We start from the raw sequence: 25937 nt of genomic DNA on the forward strand, positions 1-25937 counted from the left end.
GGGCAATCTGTCTCCTCCTGTAATATTTATTGCTCTGAAAAGCCACTGGTGGGTCAGCTATGAGTCTATCCCAATCCATTACAACAGTATAACAATGGTACATTTCCACAACAGGGGCCCCCACTAAAACAGATAATGTTTCTATTTGAACAAAATATTAATGCCCTTACATTGTTTCAAGGAGGTTTATGAGGACCATCATTCCAAAATAAACTGCAGAAGATAAGATTCAGCATGAAAGACCCTTACATTATAATAAATTATGTATTCTGTGTGATACTTTAGCATAAAAAGTTGCTGGCAAGATTTACGTATTCAACACATTTTTTGAGCCGTGTGCAAAAAGCACATAGTATGATGATATGTTCCACATTAACTATTTAAATGTAGTTTTTGTATTAGTATGTTATTTATTATATAGGTCTTTTCTTTGTTATATAGTTTGTTGAATGAAATTTTCAAAATTACACTTACAGTTTTTTCAGCCAAATGCCTGGAAGTCAAAAAGTTTAATTTGTAGTATAACTAAAGTTGGCTGAAGATTAGGACTTAGTAAGGAATAAAATAACACATTTAAATATTTATGTTTTATTTTCAAAACTCATTTCCACAGAAAAAAGTTCTAGTCTTCAAATGCTGCTTACTTGTAATATATTGTGAAGGGAGAGGATACTGTGAGTATGAAGCCTTAGCCAAGAAATTAGTTTGTCATTAGAAGTAAAATATTTTCTGTTGTTTTCCCTCATAATTCTAGAATGAAATATAATTTAAAATAATCTTTCTTCACTACACCAAACAATCTCTTGAAATACCACAGCAATAAAAAGAAACAAAAGTGGGTTATCTGAAATTTTGATGAACTACAAGAAGCCAGAGACTGCCTTTTGCAGTTTCTGGAGTTTCTCATTTTATGTGGTTTCATACATGAGAATGGATAGCACATTCTTGTGGATTCATAGACTTGCTGTTACTTCCATTGAAGGGTTTTAAGGAAAACACTTTTTGTCTAATCACGTTTGTCTTTTGGTAAAGAAATAGAGTGGGCCTATTCTGTTCATAGAATTTCAATTTAGGAATCCAATTTTTAATAGAAGTTATTTAGTCACAGTAGTTTAAAATTATAAATAGAGATGTAATTTAAAAAAAAAACAACTCCTTTTAAGTATTCCTAAGTGGTTTTGTTTTTCTAGTTCACCTAAAAAGCATCTAGAAGTAAGATATATAAGGACTTAAGCACTTGTATTAACATTCTTATTTTAATGTAGTAGGCATCTATAAAACATGAAATTATAAACCACAGTATCATGGAATTATAAGTCAGTTCTTAGTGCTTGGAAAGAAGACATTCTTCTCCTAATAGAAAAGCAGTTATTTCTATATTAACTCTCAGTCAACAGTTGACTCCAACATAAGAAATCTAAGATTTTTACAAGAAGAGACATTTTAAGTTTTTAAAACAGGTTATATAGTATATCACCAGAATAAGAACAATAATTGGATGTTTTTGTTTAACTTCTATTGATGATACTTAATTTGTTCACAGGGATTCACAAACTGGACTAAGCGAGATTTTAACCAGTTTATTAAGGCTAATGAGAAGTACGGGAGAGATGACATTGATAATATAGCTCGAGAAGTAGAGGGCAAATCTCCGGAGGAGGTGATGGAGTATTCAGGTTTGTATGCATTTTAAAACATGATGTTTTATTTTAACCTTATTCATTTCTTTAGTGCCAATTTAGTTTTTTATTTCATTTTATTAATTTTAATGAACATTTACACAGGTTGTATTTCCATTCATTCATTGTTGCACTTTTCTCCCTGCCCAGCCCTCCCCCCTCCCCACCAGTTCTCCCCTCTCTTTGAAAAGCAAAAGAAACATTCCTTCTTTGGTATACAATCCCCCTGCACCTCTCCCACCGCCCCAAGTACACTCCACTATGCAACCTTAATTCTGGACTCTTGTCATAACCGTAATACCCTATCATATATCACTTTTAAATTATTCTCTCCCTCACCTGTTTCAATGCAGTATACATCATTTATCCAGTTTTCCTCAGTCTTACCCCAACTCTGATGTCAGTCCCATTTTACAACAGTGACACCATGCAGTATTTGTCCTTTTGTGACTGAGATATTTCACTCAGCATAATGTCCTCCAGGGTCACCCATTTTGAATAATATTGCATGAGTTCCTTATTTTTCAATGCAGTGTAGCCAATTTAGTTTTAAATTTCTGAGTAAAATTTAAGTGAGTGTATAAAATTTACTTGTATTTTTCAAGATATAAAATTGGTCAGGTTGTGCTAACTTCTAAAGTCTCTGGTAGTTTGCTAATTGCATCAACTATAGCTAAAGTAAGAGTGGCTATTGGGTGAGCTTTGAAAAATTTATTGTCAGACTTAGTTGGCCCTCTTCTCATCCAGTTCTTGGACTACGTATTCTGTGGTTTACATTGGTGTCTTTCTAGATTGTTTTTGAATCAGAGAATTCCTGTCTGGTCCTTTTAGATGCCTAAACATCTTTAGGCTTTCATTCTATTCTAGAGAGGTCATATGGGTTCCATTAACTTGGGACAAATTGGAATACATATAAAATCTATAAATTCAATGAATTTTTTAAAGGCCCAGTGGTCTCAAAACCGTCTCATTGCTTCATTTAGCTCCATCATGTTATTGACTAGAATTAGGTTATTGTTGTTGTGTGCTGTCGAGTCAGAACTGACCCAAAGCTATCCTCCAGTGGGTTTTATGAGGCACTAAATCTCTCAGGAGATTACCCATCTTTCTCCCACGGAGCAGCTGGTGGATTTGAACCATATACATTTGGATTGCCAGTACAACTTCTTATCACTAAGTCCCTAGAATTAGTTGATGAAATATATGGAAATATTAATTCTCATGTCACAGCATATATCATTTTCTGCTCAGTTCATCACTATCCAGTCGGAACTGATTCATAACTGATCCCCCAATGGGTTTCCAAAGGTGTAAATTGTATGAGAGGAGCTCACCTGCTAGTGCATTTAAGGCACCGGAGAGGCATCACTACCTTTGGGTGCAACTCACTCTGGACTAGGCCATCAAAGACAATGTTGTAAAATAGACTGGTGCTGGAAGAATCAGTATTAGGGGGCACATGCAAACACTAACTGGAAAATAATTAACTATGGCAAATATGCTCTATTAAATATTACTTAAGATAACTTTTTAAAAAAAATAGACTGGTGCTGTCACACGTGCTCCTAGTTTGTTTAATGTAATGACTGAAATTCTGTGTTTTTCTCCAATGAAGAATAGAGTTGAAAGAAACATTACAGTACTGAAAAAGAAATGATAAATTTGTGTTGACCAGGAATAACTTTTTTGTTATTATTATTAATTTCAATGAACATCTGCAGAGATTTTGGAATTCCATTCATTCATTGTTGCACTTTTCTCCCTACCCACTCACCCCCACCCCCTACCCCACATTCGCTCCTCTCCTTGAAAAGCAAAAGAAAAACTCCTTCATTGGTACACAATCCCCCCCCCACCTCGCACATCCCCACTCCCACCCCAAGTATACTCCACTCTGCAACCCTCATTCCGGACTCTTATGATAATCATAATGCCCTGAAATATATTAATTTTAAACTGTTCTCTCCCTCATCGGCTTCAATGCAGTAAACAGAATTTATCCAGTTTTTCTCAGTCTTACCCCCACCCCAATGTCAGCTGACCAGGAATAACTTTTAACTTATCTAGAACGCTAGTGCTTGAGAAAGTCCAACTTTAATTAGAGAATATGTGGAGACTTACTAAAAAAATGTTGTAATTTGAAACTGTCTTCTAGTTATAATAAATGACTTTAGAGTATGCATGTATTCAGTCTTTCATTTAATATAAGGTCAAGTTGATAATTTCCTTTCACTATATATTTGCATAATACAACTAATACTTAAGGAAGCTCTGGTGGTTTAGTGGTAAGAAGTTGCACTGCCACTCCAAAGGAGGCATTTCAAGCCCACCAGCTGCTCTGTGCGAGAAAGATGAGCAGTGTCCACTCATGTGATTTACTGTCTCTAAAGACCCACTGGAGGGTCAGCTACGAATTGGTTCCAATATGTCAACGTCACAATGACCAATATGTAAGCTCAGTAATACAAGTTGAGTACATTTGGGGCTGAGCCATTTTAGCAGCCAACCATTTAATAGCGTTTACAAGGATATGTGTGGAGAAATTTTCTGAAGTGGAATTTACTTAGAGGGTAGAAAGGTGAATAGAATGAGTATGCGTAAAATTATCAGGAACAAAAGGGGGGACAAAAGAGTCCACAATTAAGGTTGCATAGTGGAATGTACTTGGGGTGGTGGGAGGGTGTGGGGGGATTGTGTACCAGTGAGGGAGTCTTTCTTTTAGTTTTGAAAGAGAGGAGCGAACTGGGGGTGGGGGGTGGGGGCAGAGGGCTGGGCAGGCAGAGAAGTGCAGCAATGAATGAATGGAAATCCAAGTTCTCTGTAAATGTTCATTAAAATTATTTAAAAAAAAACCGGAAGGGGGGGAAATGGGGCATTAAAAAACATTTCTCATCAGATGTGCCCTCAGAGTGGACAGTAGGCCAGATGTCATGACTGGCTCAGGACAGTTAAATTGCTGTCTGCCACATGGAAATGGTTTTATGCGATACGTTGTAGTAGTTGAAGAAACATGTACCAAGTAGCTCTTTGTGAGTGTGAAGTACTTTATACATAGCAAGCACCTCATGTGTTAAATGATTAAGTAGACTAATAAATGAACACAAGTTCTTGTAAAAATCAGCAGCTGCCAGCATAAATGTCTTGGTAGGCTTTAAAAATGAAAAATTTGGCAAGGTAGAGTATGTCATTAAAAGACCTTCACTGAAATGACAAGTTGTTTCATATTAATGCAAACAGATTATTTGGCTCATTTGTAAAAGTTAGTTAGCTGGCTGGAAACTTTTAAATATTCTTCTGTATCAATGCCTTTGCATTGTGCTGCTGGGGAGGAGGATTGAACATATACCATGGACTTCCAAGAGAACACACCTTTCCTGAGGAGGGTGAAATGAGGTTGCTCCTTGGAGGCTGGGATTTTGAAGCTCTGTCTCCATTCTTTGGGCATGTTGCCAGGAGGGCCCAGTCATTAGAGAAGGGCATCATGCTTGGAAGGGTGGAGGGACAGCACAGGACAGGAAGACCCTGGATGAGATAGACTGGCTGTGGCAATGGGGTCTGGTGTGTCGGAGACAATGAGATTGGCTCAGAATAGGGCAGGGTTCAGAGTCATTGTTCGTAGGGTTGCTTTGAATCATAGTCAACTCATGGCACATAATGACAACATTTGTCTCTAATTTCAAGTCCTGTTGAAGCTGTGAGTGTGTGTATTTAAGAGAAAAGGCTAAGTCAAGTAAGTTTAAAAACACACCTAGGACATTGGAAATACTGTAAGATTAGCATGTGGTTCCAAAAAGCAAAGTGTTGATTTCTTGTTTAAATTGTTGTTTCATAGGCAGGTTTTGAATGGCAGAAGTTTTATTTTTGCTTTTGTTTGACTAGAAGATGTATTCTCTATGTTTATATGATGCTACTCTCTGTCTCGTTTCTCTTTCTGTTTGGGCCATTTCTGTATCATGTTTATATAGAAGAAAAGCACACTTTACATCAATACCTGTAATAGCTTTGGAAGTCCTAATCATTTTGGATAGATAATTAAACATTCTCTGTTGTTGTTGTGTGCCATCAAGTCGGAACTGACCCATGGGTGACCCTACAGTGGGCTTTCACCGAGAGCCCTGGTGGCTTAGTGGTAAGAAACTGTGCTGCGTAATCGGAAGCTGTAGTTTGGATTCACCAGCTGCTCTGTGGGAGAAGGATGGACATTCTCCTCCCTTACAAATTAACTGCCTTTGAAAACCTGCTGGAGGACCAGCTATGAGTCGATTTTTGGGTCAATGATACACAACAACAACAAACATTCTATATGTTGTTCAAATCCACCAGCTGCTCTGTGGGGGAAAAATGAGCTTCCTCTTCCCATATGATTTACAGCCTCTGAGTTTGTTCCAGCTGAATAGCAATGAACTGAATTGAGTCGATAGCATTAAATGAAAACTTTGCTAAAGTCTTATTTTTAAAATGAAAATTTAGGGCTTTTTAATAATTGACTATGATATATATACACACAATTGAATCTGAATCTTTGCTTTGTTATTTATCCTTAAACTTTGTTGGATTCATTAGACTGAGAAGCTGATAATTTGAATTAACTGTTTTTCAGCTGTATTTTGGGAACGCTGCAATGAACTACAAGACATTGAGAAAATTATGGCTCAGATTGAACGTGGAGAAGCAAGAATTCAACGAAGGATTAGTATCAAGAAAGCCCTGGATGCAAAAGTACAGTATTTCATAATTGTCACATAATTACTACGGTTGTCTAAATTGTTACAGTAGTTGACTTTGAGTTACTCTTATTGCCCATTCTGTTAAAAGCACTATCTGATTTAAATACACAGATTGCAAGATACAAGGCTCCATTTCATCAGTTACGTATTCAATATGGAACCAGCAAAGGAAAAAACTATACTGAGGAGGAAGATCGATTCTTGATTTGCATGTTACACAAAATGGGCTTTGATAGAGAAAACGTGTACGAAGAATTACGACAGTGTGTGAGAAATGCTCCCCAGTTTAGATTTGACTGGTTTATCAAGTCTAGAACTGCAATGGTATGTATTCATTTCCTCCAATTTTTTTAAAAGAATTGTAAACCTAAGAAAAGTTGAATGAATGATATGACAAACACCATACCTGGATTCTCCTATTGTTAACATTTTGCCACTTATGCTTTCTATCTGTTTCCTCTTCTGTTCCTGTTTGGGCTTGTGCGTGTGTGCGTGCACGCACACGTACACACACATGCACGTATTTGTGGAGGGTGGGTGGAGAAAGAGAAAGCGAGAACCCTGAGGGTGAAGTGGTTTATCACTTGACTTCTAACTGTAAAGTCACCAGTTCGAACCAACCATCCACTCTGTGGAAGAAGAGACTTTGTTAACTCCCTCTGTAAAGATTACAGCCTGAGAAAACCAGTTCTAATTTGCCATAGAAGGTCACCATGAGCCCGAATTGACTCAGTGGTACCCATCATATGCACATAGAATCATATTATGCATTAAATAGATAACATTTATAGACTATAATAATAAATATAGGTCTATTTTTGAACAAGCTATCTACAGTACTTCAGCATGTATTTCCTCACAATTGTGGATGTTCTCCTTCGTAACTCTAATACCACTGCTCACCTAAAAATATTAACTCTGATTCTATATGTTATTTCGTATATAGTTCATATGTAAACATTTTCAGTTGTTCCCAAACTAAAGCTGCTTTATTTTTAAAAATTGAGTAGTTATGTCCTTTTAAACTCAAACTCATTGCTGTCAAGTTGTAACTGACTCGTAACTGACTATGTAGCAAGTTTTCCAAGGCTGGAAACCATGCAGGAAGAGAAGAGATTGCCTATCTTTCTCCCAGGGAGCAGAAGGTGGATTTGAACCACGTGCCTTTGGGTTGGCAGCACAGCTCCTTATTCAGTAGGCCACCAGAGCTTTCGTCTCTTTTTTAATCAGGAATTTTTTCCCGTCTGTTAGGTTTTCTTTTTTGTAACAGTGAATTTTTTGATGTTTTCAGGCCAGCTATCTTGAACTGTGTCCTTCATTTTTTTTATTTGGTGTTAGGTTCAGGCCAGATGTATTTATAAAGACTGCTCCATTGGTGATGCTGGGTATTCATTGTGACACGTTAGGTACATTATGTTGGGTTGGGACACTCACTGGGGATGCTAAGTTTGATCATAGGATAACTGTGAGCATCAGAGTTATCCACTGTAAAGGTACATTTTTTCCATTGTGATCAGGCAGGTAGTGCATGAGACTGTTTGACTGACGTAAGCCATTTATTTTTAATTAGAAAGAAATTGTTGCCTGTGTTGAATCTTTTAAAAAAATATTCAGAGGAGAATAATTTAGCAGAAGAGCCATTTTATTTTCGCCTCCAACAATTTACTTAATTACTTTCTAATATGAACTGTGCTCCTCTTAAATTCTAGTGTTACCTAGTAGTGTTATCTCCTGCTATTGAAATAATTGCAATGCGTTTTTAATTTTGACTGGTCAGTCTTTTGTGAGCCAGGGTCATTAATACAAAAAAACAGATTTATGCAGTCTAAAAATGAAAAGTAATAAAAGCTTAATGATTTAAATAATGGTTTTGTGGTTAGTTATTAAATCGGATACCTTTTTCTTAAATACTTTTGTTGTTGTGTGCTATTGAGTCGGAACTGACTCATAGCTGACCTTCTAGCAGGTTTTGAGAGGCAGTAAATTGCACAGGAAGAAATGGCCCAGTCTTCTCCCATTGTGCAGCAGGCTGTTATGTGGCGACGAGTCGCTTGTGGCTCATAGCAACCTTATGTACAGCAACCTTGAACCCTGCTCTATCCAGTGCCAACTTGACTGTCCCTGACACACACCTACACCCATTACCCAAGTCACTGTATCAATCCATCTCATCAATGGTCTGCCTCTCTTCGTTCCTCCACCCTCCCAGGCATGATGTCCCTCTTCAAGGACTGGTCCCTCCTTGCAGTATGCCCAAAGTATGTCAGATGAAGCCTCAGAATCCTTGCCTCCAAGGAGCAGCCTGGCTTCATCCCTTTCTAGGACGAACCTGTTTGTTCTCCTGGCAGTCTGTGTAGATTCTTAAATACTACTTGCAGTCCATTTTAAAGAAATAAAACAACACTGAGTATTTTATTTGACTATATTTTCAGTACAAGTTTAATTAAAAGGCAAAAAAAAATGAGTTGCTATGCTAAAGGCATTAATATCGTAGATGCATTAGAAGATCATATCTTTGTTAAAATGTTAATACAAGTTTAACATATTTGGATTATAAACATTAGACTGTGTCCATCGAGTTTATCAATTACATAATGTTGAAAGCGCTAGCTAACATTTTGGATTGAACTGGGATCCAAAAGGAACTGGGGCACTTGGGTCAATCAGCATGATTGTTGACCAGGGAGGAGGTGTAAAGTCCTGTAGTTGTACAAAAGAATAGGAAGGATGAGGAAAAGAATGAACAGAAACAAAACTTAATCTGTAGCATATGGATTGAAGTTAAATGTAAGGAAAAACAGTTTGACAGAGTTATATGCATCATTGAAATAGATTATTGAGAAAGGATGCAGAATACCTTGTTCTCTTAGCCTTAAGCAGTGAGATTCTCTTTTTTTTACTATCTCTGACAGTGAATTGTTAGCCTTTTAAGATGCCTTTTAGCTCAGTGGCTCTTGTTAGCAAAGAACTCTTCTTAGAAGCTATGCATTGAAAATGTTCAGCCATATGGGCATCTGTGCACGTAATACTATAATTTAGAGCAGTAGCATTAGTTTGTAAATTAAAAGATGGCTTCCCTGCATGTTAGTGAACTGAGTTTCACATTATACATTTATGTGATGCAACATTAATTGAATTTTAAATTTTGTTTCAGTGATAGTTTCCTAATTGTTTTTGAAAACATGGAGAGTTTAATGCCATTTTCAGTTTCCATAATTATTATACTAAAGCGCTGGAAACGAACAAGATTCAAAACTGCAAGGAAAATCTTCAACTGTCTTTTCTACAAAAATGGGTGTGCTTTATGAACAACCACTAGATGTCTCTAAATACCCTCCCAAAGAATTTGTTTTCCACCATCTTTCTTTCTATAGCAGCTCTTTGTTTTTACCAGAAGATTCAATTTAAATCTCTAATGCATATTTTCCAAAGAGCAGATATAAACTATGTATGTCGTGTGTGTGTGTGTGTGTGTGGTTTAATCTAAGGCTAATTGTAATTTATTTTGTCTGTTAGAAACAGAGACACCTCTGATCTTAATTAGCGTCTGCAAAGTGGAATTTATGATTTTTAAAGAAGGAATGTTTAAAACCATATATTATAGTTGATTTTGTATTTCAGTATTTTAATTGAAAGTGTTTTTGTTTCTTCATTTGCCTTTTTTATTCACTTTGGATTTCCCTCCCAGTTAATGGGTAATTTTGCCTATATTTCTGGATGTAGAGTATTGTTGTGTGCCATCGAGTCACCCACAACTCACAATGACCCTACTCTTTGAATCCTACCCTGTCTCACTGAACCAATCTCACTGTTGCTGACACACCAACCCACATTGCTGTAGTTACTGTTTCAATCCATCTCATCTGGGTTCTTCCTCTCCTACACTGTCCCTCCAACTAAATATGATGTCCTGCTCCAGGGACTGATCCCTCCTGGTCATGTGCCCTACATATGTGAGACAGAGCTTTAAAAGCCTTACCTCCAAGGGAAATCTTGGTTTAACCCTCTCCTATTTGTTCTCTTAGAGGTCTGTGATATGTCAGTATTCCTTCGATTCTTCTGTCATCCTTAGTCATGTGTCAAGCTCTCTGATGCATAGCAAGTAATTGCAAAGATCATAGTTGAATCAGGCACACCTTAGTCCCTAGACTGACTCACTACTCTTTAGCACTTTTGAGAGGTCCTTAACAGCAGACATCCCTAGTTCAGTTTATTTACCTCTTGATTTCCTGACTGCTGATACCAAGAGTGTTGATTGTGGAGCTGATCAAGCTGAAATTGTTTACAATCTTAATCTCCTCTCCATCTGTCATGGTGCTGCCATTTGGCCCAGTGGTGAGAATCTTTGTCTTCTTGATGTTGAGCTTCAATCCCTATTGCAGACTACAGTCCTTGACCTTCTGCAGAAAATGTTTCAGGTCCTCCTCAATTTCAGCAAGCAAAGTTGTGTCATTTGTTTAACGCAGGTTTTTGATGACTTTTCCTTCAATCCTGATGCCACATCAGGACTCATTATTCAAGAAAAAAAAAGAAAAAAATCTGTGCAAGTATAGAGTATAGGTAATAGATTTAAAAATATGTATATATTTTAATATTAGAGTTTCATGGTAATTAATTATAAAACTAGAATCTTGCTCAGAGCTTCTTTTCTTTCCTAGAGACTTCTCATAAACCAAAAACCCCAAACTCTTTGCCCTGGAGTTGGAGCCAACTCATAGCTGATGCTTCACTTAGTTTTCCCAGGCTGTAAGTTACATAGGAGGAAATTGACTTTTTCTCCTGAGTTGCTGCTGGTGAATTTGAACTAGTTACCTTTATGTTAGCAGTACAACTCTCTATGGACTGCACCATCAAAGCTCCCTTGTTGTTTTTTTAAGAGCCTTCAAATCAGTGCTAATAATGACCCTATGCATAACACAATAAACCCTGATTCTCTGCCTTCCTTACAATTTCTGCTGTGTTTAAGCACCATTGTTGCAGTCACATCTTGTTGAGGGTCTTCTTTAATTTCTGAGCATAACATCTTTTCCAATGTCCAGTGTCTCCACCCCTAGATAACATTATGAATGTCTGGGAGATGAAGTCCCACCATCCTTGCTTCTAAAGAGGATTCCCATTCCACTTCTTCCAAGTCAGATTTGCTATTTGGACAGTCCTGGTATATATAATACTTGTCGTCAGCACTACAGTTCAAAGGCACCATGTGAAAATACTATGCCTTGGGTCAGGGGCATTCTTGCCCTTTAAACTTCTCAAGTGTTCCTTGACATCATTATTTGCCCGGTGCAATATATCTTTTGATTTTTTTTTTTTTGACGGCTGCTTCTGTGGGTGTTGATTGTGGATCAAGGAAAAATTAAACCTTGGACAAATCCAATCTTTTCTCCATTTTATGATGTCTATTTGTTTATTGGTGAGGATTTTTGTTTTCTTGATGTTGACATGGTGAAGGCTGTAGTCCCATTGTGTTGAAGGTGTAGTCTCATGGTGTTGTAGGTGTAGGCTCATGGTGTTGTAGGTGTAGGCTCATGGTGAAGGCTGTAGTATTTGATCTTCTACAGAAAATCTGTAAATCCTCTACATTTTGAGCAAACAAGGCTGTGGTATCTGTGTATCATAGATTGTTTGATGATTCTTCCTCTGATTTTAATCCACAGTCTTCTTAATAGAGCTCAACTTTTCAAATTATTTGCTCAAAATACAGATTGAATGTTGTCGTTAGATGTCAAGTCGAGTATGACTCATAGTGACCCTACGAACAACAGATCTGAGCCCTGTCCTATCCTGTGCCGTCCTCACCATCTCTGACACACTTGAGCCCATTGCTGAAGTCACTCAGTCTATCTTGTTGAAGGTCTTCCTCTCTTTCAATGACCTTCCACCTTTCCAAGCATGATGCCCCTCTCTAAGGAATAGTCTCTGCTAGCAAAATGCCAGAAGTATGGGAGATGAAGCTTTGTCACCTTTGCTTCCAAGGAGTACTCTGACTGTACCTTCTCCAAGACATATCTGTTTGTTATTTTGGCAGTCCATGAGATATTCAGCACTCTTCTCCAACACCACATTCCAAAGGCATTAGTAATTCTCCTGTCATCCTTAGTCATTGTCCGGCTCTCAGATGCATACGAAATGACTGAAAAGACCATGACCTGAATAAGGCACACTTCAGTAAACCACAAACATCATTGCTCAATGATTTGGAGAGGTCCCTGAGTGCAGACTTTCTCAGATAAAGTGAAAGGACACAACCTTGAAACAGACCTTTCCTGATTTTAAACTATGCAGTATCCCCTGTTCTGTTTCCAGAACGGCTTCTATGGCACGTAGCAACAACAACAAGTACATGAGTGCAATTAAGTGTTCCAGACTTACTATTCTTAATATCAGCCACAACTTAATAACAGCCATAGCAATCCTAATAAATAGTGTGAAATCCTTATGAAGGAAAAAAACCCTGTGAAACCTCAGTTTTATGTTTTATTCAAAGATCTCAAAGTGCTGAATTTTTGCCTTCTGATTCACTAACAGTCTTAACGTGCTTCAAGGCATGAACCTCTACTTCTAAATATGACTCGCTTTGAAAGATTTCACCTAAAGGTTCAAGATTTCTTTGAGGTTCTTTTCCATCTAAAAATGCTGCCTCTACAGAAAAGAAAATGAGTTTCAGTTCCATTTCTCTGTGTTAAAAAGATTGTGATTTCTTTCTCTGAGAATTTGTGTGATCTTTAAGTAATCAGTCTCTATTGAGCTGCATAAACAAGTAGGAAGGGTAGGATCAGCTGTTAGCTTTTTAAGCCCAGGGTATGTGAATATCCTTACCAATTTCCTTATCAGAAAACTAGCTTATAATGGAGTCTTAGTCTTAGGATAATCAAGAAGTTGATCAGAATGGAATGGACTTTTACCACATGACTCTATGCTGCTCTTAGGTGTCCTCGAGTTGGCCACAACTTAATGTGACTCTGTGAACAACATATTTGAACTTTGCCCTATCCTGTGTTTTCTTCATGGTCTCTGACATGCTTAGCCCATTGTTGCAGTCTCTATGTCAGTCTGTCTTGTTGAGGGTCTTTGTGATCCTCTCCCTTTCCCAGCATGATGTCTTTTTCAAGGACTGGGTGCCTCTTGACAACGTGCCCGGAATATGTTGAGTTGGAACACTCTGGTTGTGCTTTCTTCAAGACAGATGATTATTATTTTATTTATTTTTTGGTACTTTTGGCAGTCCAGTACTCTTTGCCAACAGCAAGTCAGAAACATCAGTTCTTCTCTGAATGACGTTAAGAGGAACTGAGAATACTTTGTATATATGTATATATTGTACCTTTCATTTAATACTTGCCAATCCTTTTACCATTAATTTTCATGTCATTCATTTTAAAGAATAGATGTTGTAATAGGATCTATTCATTTAGTGACAGAATAACTTGACTAGGAAGGCTGAGAAGAATCTGAGAGGCCCAAAAAAGCCCAGCAGAGGAGTCAGTTCACTAGAAAGAACATGTGGAATGGACCCAATGTTCTCTCATTCCTGTATCTACATAGGTCATTTTTAAGTACCTGAAGGGAGGAAATCCACCCTCACCCCCCCCAGAAATTAACTCAGAAATAAAGAAGATTTCCTTAAATAATAATTTACTGCAGATCTTTTGCAATTACCGCCTTTCAGTGTTTCTTTGACTATTAATGTTAATGAAAATATTCTCACCTTTTAACCTCTAGGGATCTTCTCTCTCAGGCAGCTCAAGAAACTGCATGCATTGCTTCTAGCCATATACATTATAGAGTTGAATAAAAAGTAATAATGAGTCATTACAATTACTCTGTCTTTTGTAGTAGTTTAAATGTATTTTTTCAGATGAAATTGCAGAGAATCACACACTGTTGTGTAGAGTGTAATAAAAAATTCATGATATTACTGTTGCCAAGTCACAGTTTTATTATTAATGAAACTGTGCCTAACTTCAAATTAAGATGATGACATTTCCCATTAGAATTGGAGGAGAAAAAAAAAATTTTAGAAAACATTAGCATTGCAGTTTATGAACTTGCATTTTGTTTTGTGAAGGTTATGGTTTTGCAGTAAATGTTAATCAGGTTATTAGTTCAGCTGAGGATATTTTAGAAAACAACTATTCAATCAGAGAAGAATTTTCTTTATAGATAATCTTTAAAAAAATGAGAGCCAATTAAAAAATGTGCAACTTGGTTTCATAGATTAACACTTCTCTTTGTTGCTTGTGATGCACAACTAGGGAATTTAATAAAGAGAGAAATCTGCTCATGATTTCTTTGTTTGTTTGTTTTGTATGTGTAGTCTTGTAGGGAGCTGTGCTGATACCCAAAAGGAGGCATCTCTCTGATGGTCTGACTTCACCAGCAGCTCCATGGAAGAGAGATGGGCAGTCTCTTCCTGTGTGATTTACAGCCTCCAACAGCCTCAGAAAGAATAGTCAACCGTTAGCGAATTCTGATTTGACAGCAGTGATAGACAGTTTAGGATTGCAGAGCAGCTTCTTGCCATTAGGCCACCAGAGCTTTGTAATAACACCAAGCATAGATACTGTGGAGCGTTGCATCATGAATGAAATGACAGCAGTCAGTCTCGAGGTTAATAGTGTTGCTCTTTAGCACCCTGGAGAGGTCCTTGACGACATATTTTTCTAATGTGATTTATCTTTTAATTTCTTTCATAAACCTACAAAACATGGCAAGCTCTGGTGGCCTAGTGGCAAGAAGCTGCACTGCAATCTCAGAGGTACGCGGTTCGAATCCACCAGATGCTCTGCTGAAGAAGGAGGAACAATCTCCTCCTGTACCAGTCAGATCTCATTTGACGGTACACACAAAAAATAATGAAATAAAATTTTTTAAAAAAGAACCAACCTACAAAACAAAATGCTGGTTCATAAAATGCTCTGGCAGTGGTTTATAAAATATTTCTTCTCTTCTAATTCTAATTTTCTATGGAGAAATTTTCCTGTAGAGAAAGTGGGATTAGAAGGTTGTAATAGAGTTATGTCATCAGATAGACATGAGTGGCAAATGTCTATAGCTTCAACAGTATAGTAGGCTGACAATCCTTACATTTCCATTTGTTTCTTGATTGCTGATTTCTGATGGCCTCGAACCACATGCCTTCGGGATTGTAGTGCAGCTTCTTACCACTAGGCCACCAGAGCTCTCTATAGACTCCTGGAATTGGATCTGATTTTATTTGAATGTGAGGAAATATACTAATAGGCCTAGGTCTGTTTTCTTTGTTTCCATCTACTCTTTTCCAATGAGAGACTTTGTTTGGCTGTCTTCCCTACAGGTGTTATTTATTCATAAGTTTGATTAGCCAGTTATAAACTTCATGTATTTCATTATGCGACTCTAGTACTTAAGACCGTAGACTGTTCTAACAATCTGAAATACTGTAAATGAACTAACAGGAGCCCATTTTAGTTATTTGTCCTTAAGCGTTATCTTGTGAGGAAGTGACATAATATTTTATAAGTAACAGTACTTCAGTAAACAGCAGTTAAATAAAAGCCTTGGGACATTTGAACCGTGTATGGGAAACAAAGGATGTTTTTGAATATTACCTCCCACTCAGCTGCCAGTGTGCTTGGACCCTGAGAGTCTAATAGAGAATGTCATCGTTTCTTGTTAGGAAACCATGGACTGGGTAGTTTTGAAGGTACGAATTTAAGAAACATTCTTTATGGAATTAAAGTATAGAGTGTACACCATAGAACAAAGGGATGAAACATTTATTTTGCTTTGCCAAAATTATACCTCCAAAATCAGATGCAAAACCAGTGAGTTTTTACTTATCTCATCCTTGCTTTTTATTTTCCTCTGCTTTTAACTTTCACTCAAAATGGGTGCAGACCTCTGTCATTCAGACTTAGGAAAGCAGAATATTTATAGAGTTTTAGTATCTAGGGAAAATAATGTGCTTTCACGTTGAGTTTACCTGATGACACTCCAGAACAGTGTGCTATTTGCCATTTTCCTGTTGTCTTTATTGTTTTATGGTTTTGCATCTCTTCTCTTTTTCTGTTTCTCTCCCCTCTGACCTCATTCCTAAATCCAGTGCGGGGGAGTGGTGAGAGAGGACAGGAGAACGCTGAACTCTGGAAACAGGATCTAGAGGCCCCACAGACTGTTCCCTAACACCCCAGGAAAATAGGAAGGCAAAGAGCTTCAAGAATCATGGGTAATATGCAAAAGGAGAAAATACAGAACAATGAAGGGGGTCTTGACCTCATCAAATTACTCATTTCAGAATTAGTCACTTAGTTATTAAAAAAAGTGAGTCGGTGTTTGATTTGTAATCTGCCCTTTCTCCTCGTAATTTCTGATTTTAGTTAGTGTTTTGTTTATGACACAATCTGTTGGGTTTTGTAGGCTTTAAGAATGTGAATCAAGACATGGGTGATACCTGTAAGTGATGTTCCCTTATGAGCATACGTACTTGCCCATTCCTTGATGCCATTCTCTAGAGAGTGAGCACGTTCTTCTGTGTCTGGAGTTGTTAGTAACAGGTTAAAATGGATGAAGGTTAAGAATTTACACAATCTACAGTCATTTCAAAATATCCTTGCATGTGAGGCTTTAAAAAAAATTACTTCCCCCCCCGAATCACCCATATGAACTATGCATATATGTCGAAAGATATTTGCAGTTACTAGCAACTATTACTTATTGAGAATAATGATAGCCAGAGGGGATAGCTTAATGATTCAAACCTTAGCTTCACATAAAGACTCTCTCTAGTCTCCCTAGAAAACAACGATCAAATCTCATCAGGGTCAACTTAGCCCTTTCTATAATAGATAAATTGAATAACATGCTCTTTAATTTGTATGTGTGTTATTGAATGCGACTATGAGGAGATTTTGGTCTGCATATTAAAGATACCACCGTTGTTTGGATATGTAAGGAAAATTCCAGTGTGATTTCCCCCAACCCCCTCCTAAATTACCTAACCTTGAGTAACTGAAGATGCACAAGAAACTCAAGTGTGCTGGTGTTTTGGAAGGTTATTTTTAACAGGTAGGCAATGATTTATTAATGAGTGATCTTTTTTCTCCTTACCGCCCTTGATTTTCTGCTTCTTGAGAGCAAATCTGGGAAATAAAGACCAGTGTAAAGAAAATAGAACTTGCCATTGGCCTTGTTCTAGGAGCAAGCTGCTGGTCACCACGCTTAAAGGAGCCCTGATGGCACAGTGGTTGGCAGGTTAGCTCAGGGGCTAACCAAACGGTTGGTGATTTGAACCTACCAGCTACTGTGCAGGAGAAAATTGTACCAGTCTGCCAGTGATCACAACCTTGGAAACCCTGTAGGGCTTTTCTTTTATGTCCCATAGAGTTACTAAGAGTGAGAATCAGATTTACAACAACAGGTTTAGTTTTGATTTGAAAACACTATTAATATTGTACTCAGTATTCTTTTATGTGTACACATATGGATATAGTAAAATGTGCCTGTGTATCTCTCCCAAATAGCCCCAAATATCATTACCTCCCAGATTTCCCTGTTGAGAATAATACTGCTTTCATTATTTTTTTGTAAACTTGTGTATACATCTCTTATCAATTTACTACAGTAAGTTTCTGGTAGTGGAATTGGTAGATCAAAGAGGATGAACACTTTTAAGACATTTCATTGATATTCCAAAACTGCTCTCTAGAAAGGCAATCAATTTTCTATTCCTTCATCAGTGAAAGGAAGTTCCCATTTTACTGTCTTATCGCCAACTGTAGACATAGATGCATGCATGCAATATCATCTTTTGATGAAGATGCTACTGCTTTCTTTACATTTTTTTTCTTTGACCGTTTAGTTTGGAACTTGAAAATGTTTACGTTATTTTTACTTTTTCAGGAATGAACACAGTGGACAAAATGTACACTTGGTTTTTTTTGTTGTTTTAGTTTTCCTTATTTTGTACTTTGCTTTTTTGGGAGATAGGTGTGGGGGTTGGAATTCTTAATTGCCAAAGAATCTATATTTTCATTTGAATGTTTAGTGATTGTGTGTTTTGTCAGACTTTTTGCTTACACAGGAAAAGGGACGATACATAGTTTTGTATTGTCATTTACCCTTTGCTATTAAAGTAATATGTACCTTTAAAAAGATAACACAGTTTACAGAGTTAATAGTATGAGTTTCCATGTTAATGAGTGGTGTGTTTAATGCCTACCATCCATTTGTAGAAACTGTTTATAACTTGGGTGGTTTGATTTGCTGTCAGTGAAATGTAAGTCATGGTATGGTTAATGTAAAATCTTTCCAGGTATTGTTTGCCCTGAATTAGCAGACCAAAAGTGTTTCCTGAATTGCTCCTCAGAAACACTGGTCCCCAAGGTGTACTGTGAGAAGAGAGTTCCGTTGGTTAGGCAATTTGGTTCCTAGTGCTCATCAGGAATTGAGAGGCTCAGAGAAGTCCTACAGTAAAGAAATCTGTATAACTTTTTTGAACATTGGACTTCCAAAATGTATAATTATCACTATTTTTTAATTTATGTGATTTTTGTTCATTTTCATTCTGAAATAATTATAGATTCACAAGATGTTGTAAAGGAAGGTCTGAGGGGAGGTCCCATGTGCCTATCACCCAGTGTTCTGTAATGGTACCATCTTGCATAGCTATAGTACACTAACAGTACCAGGAGATTGATATTGATACAGATTTTATTCAGATTTTCTCAGTTGTACATGCACTCATTTGTTTGTGGTTCAGTGAAATTTTATCATATGTTCACCACTCATCCATCAGTTTATTTTACTACATGTTGCTATAAGTCGGAAGCTATGTATCCAGTATTTCAAATACAAGCAGAGCCACCTGTGATGGACAGGTTTCACCATAATTTCCAGGCTAAGACAGATTGAAAGAAAAGGCCTACCAATCTACTTCTGGGGCGGGGGGAATTGACATTGGAATAGTATCTAACGTAAGGCCAGAAGATGAGCCCCCAGGTTGAAAGGAACTCAGAATGTGACTGAGAAAGAGCTGCTTCCATAAAGCAGAGTTGTCCTTAATGAAATAGATGAAGTAAAATCTGTAGAGATCTTTATTTACTGATGACTCAAAATGAGGGAAAAAAAACCCCCAACCTGCAAATATCCATTGATAATTGGAACTTGTAAAGCTTGAAATATGAGTCACGGAGAATTGGAAGCTGTCAAATATTAAATTGGGTGCATAAAGATTGATATCCTAGGCATTAGCAGAAATGAGCTGGTATTGGCCATTTTGAATTGGACAACCATATGATCTGTTGTGCTGGGAATGACAAATTGAAGAGAAATGGCACCATATCCATCATTGAAAGGAACAGCTTAGGATCTATCTTAAAATGCAATGCTGCATGTCAGTGATAATACCCTTATGCCCATGAGAAAGATCAGTTAATATGATTCTAACTTACATACCAGCCATTAATGGGCAAAGATGAAGAAGTGAGTAATTTTTACCAACTTCTGAAGTCAGAAATTGATCAGACATACAATAGAATTGCATTGATAATTACTGATGATAGGAATGCAGACGTTGGAAAGAAGGATCAGTAGTAGTTAGAATATATGTAGGACATCATATGCTAGAATGTTACATGATCAATAATTTACTTAATGGAAATACCTATTGTCAGCAAGAAATTGGTCATTCTGCAGGTGGACCTTGGTAGATAGAATACAAAGAAACCTAATAGAGAAGCAGTTATGGAAAAGGCCAGCAATTGTTCATATGTAAGTTCAAGTTAAGTTGAAGAAAATGGAAACAAGTGCATTAGAAGCTTGAGTATATCCTGCCTGACTTTAGCAGACCACCTCAACAATAGATTTCACACATTGGATACTAACGACCAAAGACCAGATGAGTTGTGGAATGCCATCAAGGACATCATCAATGAAGAAAGGGTTATTAAAAAGGCAGGGAAGAAAGAAAATTACCACCATGGATGTCAGAAGAGACTCTCAAACTTGCTCTTCAACATACAGAAACTAAGGCAAAAGGAAGAAATTATGAAGCAAGAGAACTGAAAATAAAAGGGCAGCTTGAGAAGACATTGTGATGGTATCAGATGATGAGGATGTCACAGAATAAGATCGAGATGTAATCAACTCATTGTAACAATGACATCACAGGCAAGTAGAACTTCGTTCAAGATAATTTAAAAATGACTGCAACAGTACATTGTAGCAGTATATTGACAGTGAGCTGTTAGGAATTCGAGCTGAATTCAGGAGAGGATGTGTGAAAACAAGTATCATTACTGATGTTGATGGATCATGGCTTAAAGTAGAGATGATTTTAAAAAAAAAAAAAAGGTTCACCTGTATTTTATTGACTATGCAGAGACATTCAGCCATGTGAATCCTAACAAAAATGTGGCTAAACGTTGCAAAGAAGGGGGATTCCAGAGCACTTAATTGTGTTTGTGTGATCCCTGTACATATAATGAGAAGCAGTGGTTTACAAATAACAAGGGGATACTGCACAGTTCAACATCAGGAAAAGGTGTACATCAAGGTTTTATCCTTTCACAGTATTTATTCAATCTTTATGCTAAGGAAAGAATCAGAATTATTTGCTGGATTATATGAAGATGAAAGAGAACTTGAAGCACTTATCAATTACCACCACTGACTATGGTCATCACCAGGAAAAAAAAACACACACAAAAACCCAGATATTTTTAGAACTGAACCATTAAGCAACATCATATTAAGTGGAGAAAACTGATTTCTTGGATCCATAATCACACCCAGGAGTGCAGCAGTCAAGATAGCAACAACGTATTTCATTGGGCAAATCTGCAACAAAAGACTTTTAAAATGCAAAGGCATCACCTTGAAATAAGGGCATCTGCCCCAAGCCATATCTCTTTTAAAGTCACCTCATACACATACAAAAGCCAGGCAATGAGTAAAGAAGAATAGATATTTCGGAATTATGTTATTGGTAGAGAATATTAAATATACCATGTTGTTGTTGCTGATTGCCTTCAAGTCAAGCACGACTCTTAGCAACCCTATGAACTAAAGGCCTGAAGCCCCTCTACAACTATCGACATTTAGCAAAGTTCAGAGAGTTTCCAGAGGCCTCTCCAACCTGTCTTTTAATAATTATACTTAAAATGTTCTTTAGAAGTGAGGATGGTTAGAAGTCCTGCATACTTTGGACATGTTGTCCGGAAGGATTAGTCCCTGGAACAGTTGCTGTTGTTGTTGTTATGTGCCCTCGAGTCGTTTGCAACTCATAGCGACCCTATGTACAACAGCCCTAAACCCTGCTCTATCCTGTGCCAATCGCACTGCCTCTGACACACCCATCCCGATTACCCCAGTCACCGAATCAATCCACCTCATAGAGGGTCTTCCCCTCCACCCTACCAAGCATGATGTCCCTCTCCAAGGACCTGTCTCTCCTCACAACATGTCCAAAGTATGTCAGACGAAGCCCCAGAATCCTTGCCTCCAAGGAGCAGCCTGGTTTAACCCTCTCTAGGATGGAACAGTTATAATAATGCTTAGTAAAAGTGTCAGTGACAAAGACCATAAGCGATTGAAACAGTGGAATTCCACAGTTGTAAGGATTGTGTGCAACCAGATCTGTCTGTGGTATATGGGATCCATAGGAGTTGGAACTTCCTCAACAACATCTAAACGCAACACGGTTTATATAGCTGTCACTACTACAAGACGCCTTGCTGTCGGTTACACATTCTTTCTTCCCTAACCCCTTGGCAGTCATAGACTTTTCCTCTTTTTATTTTTGTTATTTCAACATTATATAAATGATAGGTAACCATTCTGTGACTGCGTTTTCCTCTTCACTCAGCATAATTCCCTTGGGATTCAGCCATATTGTTGCATAGATCCATGCTTCGTTCTTTTTTCCTTGCTAAGGAGGATTCCATAGTAAGAACGTATTACCATTTGTTTGACCACTTTATCACTGAGATTGACATATGCCTCTTCTTTTTCTTTTTGGTGGAACCTATCAACAACCTGTATCAGTACAATTTGCTCTAATTACTCTATGATGCAATTTAGAAAACCATTATAATTTTTAAAAGATTATGACTAGGCCTTTTTATTACTTGGGTTTAGGAGTTCCAGAGGCGCTGCAATACTCTGATTTCATTGATTGAGAAGGAAAACATGGAAATTGAGGAAAGAGAAAGAGCTGAAAAGAAGAAACGGGCAACTAAAACTCCAATGGTAAAATTTTCAGCATTTTCCTAACTTTTAGGTAGATCTCATTTTTTTACATAATTAAAATGCCTATATAATGTTTAATGCCATAGTGATATATATTATAAAAGCTGGTTTTATGAAATGCTAATTTGTTTTCGACAGAAAAATAATAAGAACACAACCATGTGTTTCTTATTTGCATGTTGAACATATGGCTGGGAACTCCCTAGTAACAGGACTCAGTGTTGCAAAACATTTCCTTCTGAATTAAAATATAAGTGTAATGCAAGCGAAATCCTTCAAAATGAATCTAGAGATATTATGTGGATGGGATGGGCGGGATGGGCCTGAGTTTGAAACTGGGAGTTCTGATTTGATCATATAAGTTTTCTGATCTTTGTGGACCCATGAGTGCAAATAGGAACTTCCAGCAGACAGTGAAGTTCTATTTGTTAATAAGTTAACTAGTTAATATTAAGAGAGCTGGATTTTAAATCCAGCCAAGTTGCCTTGTGTATCTACAGTTTAAACTATACTTTAATAGATCATATTATTTGAACACCGTTAAATAAACTACCATTTTCCACCAAATCTGAGATGCCTTTACATTGTAAGGCAGAATTGTTTTTATGTACTGCTATGAAAAATGATGTCATCGATTATAAGATGCATCTTGATTTCAGAGATGTTAAAATGTGAACAAAACATGCATCATGGAGTGTGTGAAATATACTCTAATGATGTTAAACTTTATCATGAGTTTTTTTAAAAAAAAATAATACACTCATAGATAAAACTTTGCCCAGAAAACTTTTAAGTATTAAGATAATAGAACATTTATAGTACCGTGTATGAGAAATGTACAAGACACTTGATGACTATTTTTGATGGGTATTTTGTGTCTTTTAAAAAGAACCATCTTTGAAGGTTATTTTCCATTGGGTTATATAGTTTGTTAAGCTATATATAACATTAACTGTGAATATAATATTTAAATGAATATCCATGTTAAAAAAATTTTTTAATGCATTTACATCCTAGATTTAACATTGTTGGGCCATTTAAAAATGTGCATATTGGAGCAGAACATTAAATCTGTTTCCATTTTAGTCACAGAAAAGAAAAGCAGAGTCAGCTACTGAGAGCTCTGGAAAGAAGGATGTCAAGAAGGTGAAATCCTAAAGCCTAGAAATAAAGTTTTAAATAGGAACCTGCTCTTTTCTGGTTCCCATCTTCAAATGCTATTTTCCAGTTCCTGTGTGTTCATGGTACTCTGAGGAAAAAAAAATCTCTTTGGTTTTGATTTCTTGCATATTTTATATATTTTACAATGCTTTCTACCTGAAATGTGTAGCTTTATATTTTATGCATTCTAGTATTTTTGTGTACTGTATTTTGTGCATTTCATGTCTTCATCCAAATCCTCTCAGTCCTTGTTCTTTTGAAGCTTGTGCTGAGGTTTTAGCTTTTCTATGTTTTATATGCCGCTGCTTTGAAAGAGAACCTAGATTCTATAGCTGTATTATTGTTGTTTCATACTTTAAATTTATATGGCTGTGGAAAAATGAATTAAAATGATTTGAGGAGAAAGACTTTTCACTTCTTTGTTGCTTTCTTTTCGATTGAGTATGGGCTTGTATGTGTTCCTGCATACTGTGATTTACATAATAATTGTTTCTTTGAGGTCATCTAAATATTTTTTCCTAAAAGAATAAAGGGTGAGAAAAGAAAAAAATTAAAAACACTAATATTTGATACTGTGCTTGCTGTCAGTATGCATTACATTTAAATTATTCTCTAAATATTCAAGTGGGAAAATATAATAAAGAAATGTCTATAAGAAATGTAATTATTTCCTGTTTTTTGTGCAGTGGAAAATAGTTGTGCTTGCAGAATTGCATTGCTCACTCTTCTGTGTTTAGTAGAATGTTAAAACTGTGCTTCCTGACTTATGTGTGATCTTCTGTCCCATAGAACTAGTTCAAAGAAGTCTGAAGTCTGGGTAAAACACAGGACTTTCTTAGTAACTAGTTTATGGGTATGAAAGTTGTGCTGCGTGTGCTGAAGAAGACTGTATTCATTAGGAATGTGGTTATACTCAGGTAACAATTTCCATGTGTCAGAGTTTATATACACTGAAAGTTTATTTCTTGCTTACACCACATATCCCTGCAGGGCATCAGGATGTGGGGAGGAGGGGATCTGCTCCATAAGGTCACTCAAGGCTCCAGGCTGACTTTACCATCTGGGATATCTGGCCTTTTCAGTTGTCACAATAGAGAAAAATAGAGTCTGGAGAATATCATGTAGGCTTTTTAACTGCCTCAGCTCAGAAGTGACACATGTCACATCTACTTGTATTTTACTGTCCCACACTAGTCACATGGCCCTGTGCACCTGTAAGAGGACTGGCAAATGTAAGAGATACAGGGAAAATTTTAAATCACTGCCTTTGCCTTCGGGGATGTCAGGGGATGCATCCTGATGTGGGGACTAATAAAAGTCAAGGTCAGGTTAGAAGGGAACAGGAAACCTGAAATCTAGTGTGAAAAATGCAACAAATAAGCAAAGCTGGGAATGCAAAACTATCATGTCTGTTAAGAAAACAAGGTTTAGGGCCCTAAAGAGTCAAGGCTTTCTTTACCAAGGACTTTTGCAGTTCCATTCAGATTCCAGTATATGAGTAGCAAGCCCAACGTCACCCCTTTGTCAGAAGTCCACTTGTTTCGCATTCTCAGTCTGCTTCTAAAAGTATTGTCACATAGGAATAGATCTTGAATGTCAATCACTGTCTGCTAGACTCTTCCAAGTCTTCATTCATTGTCCAGCTTTCACATTTCTTATTATTATGCTTTGTATTGGATTCCTTAATTGTTTCCAGCATAGAACTTACACTCGTGTATCCTTTTGGGTTGGGGTGATATTGGGATGTTATTAAGAGTCAGGTTTGGGATGATATTAGACCACAGTATGCAGAGATATCCTCGATTTAGCAGGTCTTTCTGTAGGGTTCACACAGGAGGTAAAGGTAAGTCAAGTAATGCTTGGCTGGATGGGGCTTTGGCTTCAAACTCCAATACAAAGTTCTTAAACCCACAAGTCCATCTTGGAGCTTTGCATCCCAGTGACCTGACGAGATGAAAAGACACAGTCACCTGAACAGGGAAAATGGATACCTAAGGGTGTCTTGTTTTATTCCCACCCCACCCCCACCCCTGTTCCATGCACAGGAGCATAAGTGCACAATGGTTAAATGCTTGGCTGATAACGAAAAGTTTGGTAGTTTGAACGCATCAGTCAGTGGGAGAAAAATACCCTGCCATCTGCT

At 37.2% G+C, this 25937-nt stretch overlaps 1 protein-coding gene across 2 annotated transcripts in view; it reads left to right on the forward strand.

Annotated features, from left to right (window-relative positions):
- Positions 1 to 24454, forward strand: part of SMARCA1 (SWI/SNF related, matrix associated, actin dependent regulator of chromatin, subfamily a, member 1) — an 87749-nt gene extending 63295 nt beyond the window's left edge. For both annotated transcript variants that reach the window (XM_006885048.1, XM_006885049.1), the window contains 5 exons: positions 1544 to 1676; positions 6280 to 6398; positions 6518 to 6730; positions 22523 to 22633; positions 23720 to 24454. In XM_006885048.1, the coding sequence (XP_006885110.1) occupies positions 1544 to 1676; positions 6280 to 6398; positions 6518 to 6730; positions 22523 to 22633; positions 23720 to 23791 (648 nt within the window). In that variant the 3' untranslated portion in view covers positions 23792 to 24454. The remainder of the gene's footprint in view (positions 1 to 1543; positions 1677 to 6279; positions 6399 to 6517; positions 6731 to 22522; positions 22634 to 23719) is intronic.
- Positions 24455 to 25937: the final 1483 nt, after the last annotated feature.

Source organism: Elephantulus edwardii, unplaced genomic scaffold (genome assembly GCF_000299155.1).
Source record: "Elephantulus edwardii isolate Elephantulus edwardi_28Jun2011 unplaced genomic scaffold, EleEdw1.0 scaffold00040, whole genome shotgun sequence".
NCBI classification, from domain to species: Eukaryota; Metazoa; Chordata; class Mammalia; order Macroscelidea; family Macroscelididae; genus Elephantulus; species Elephantulus edwardii.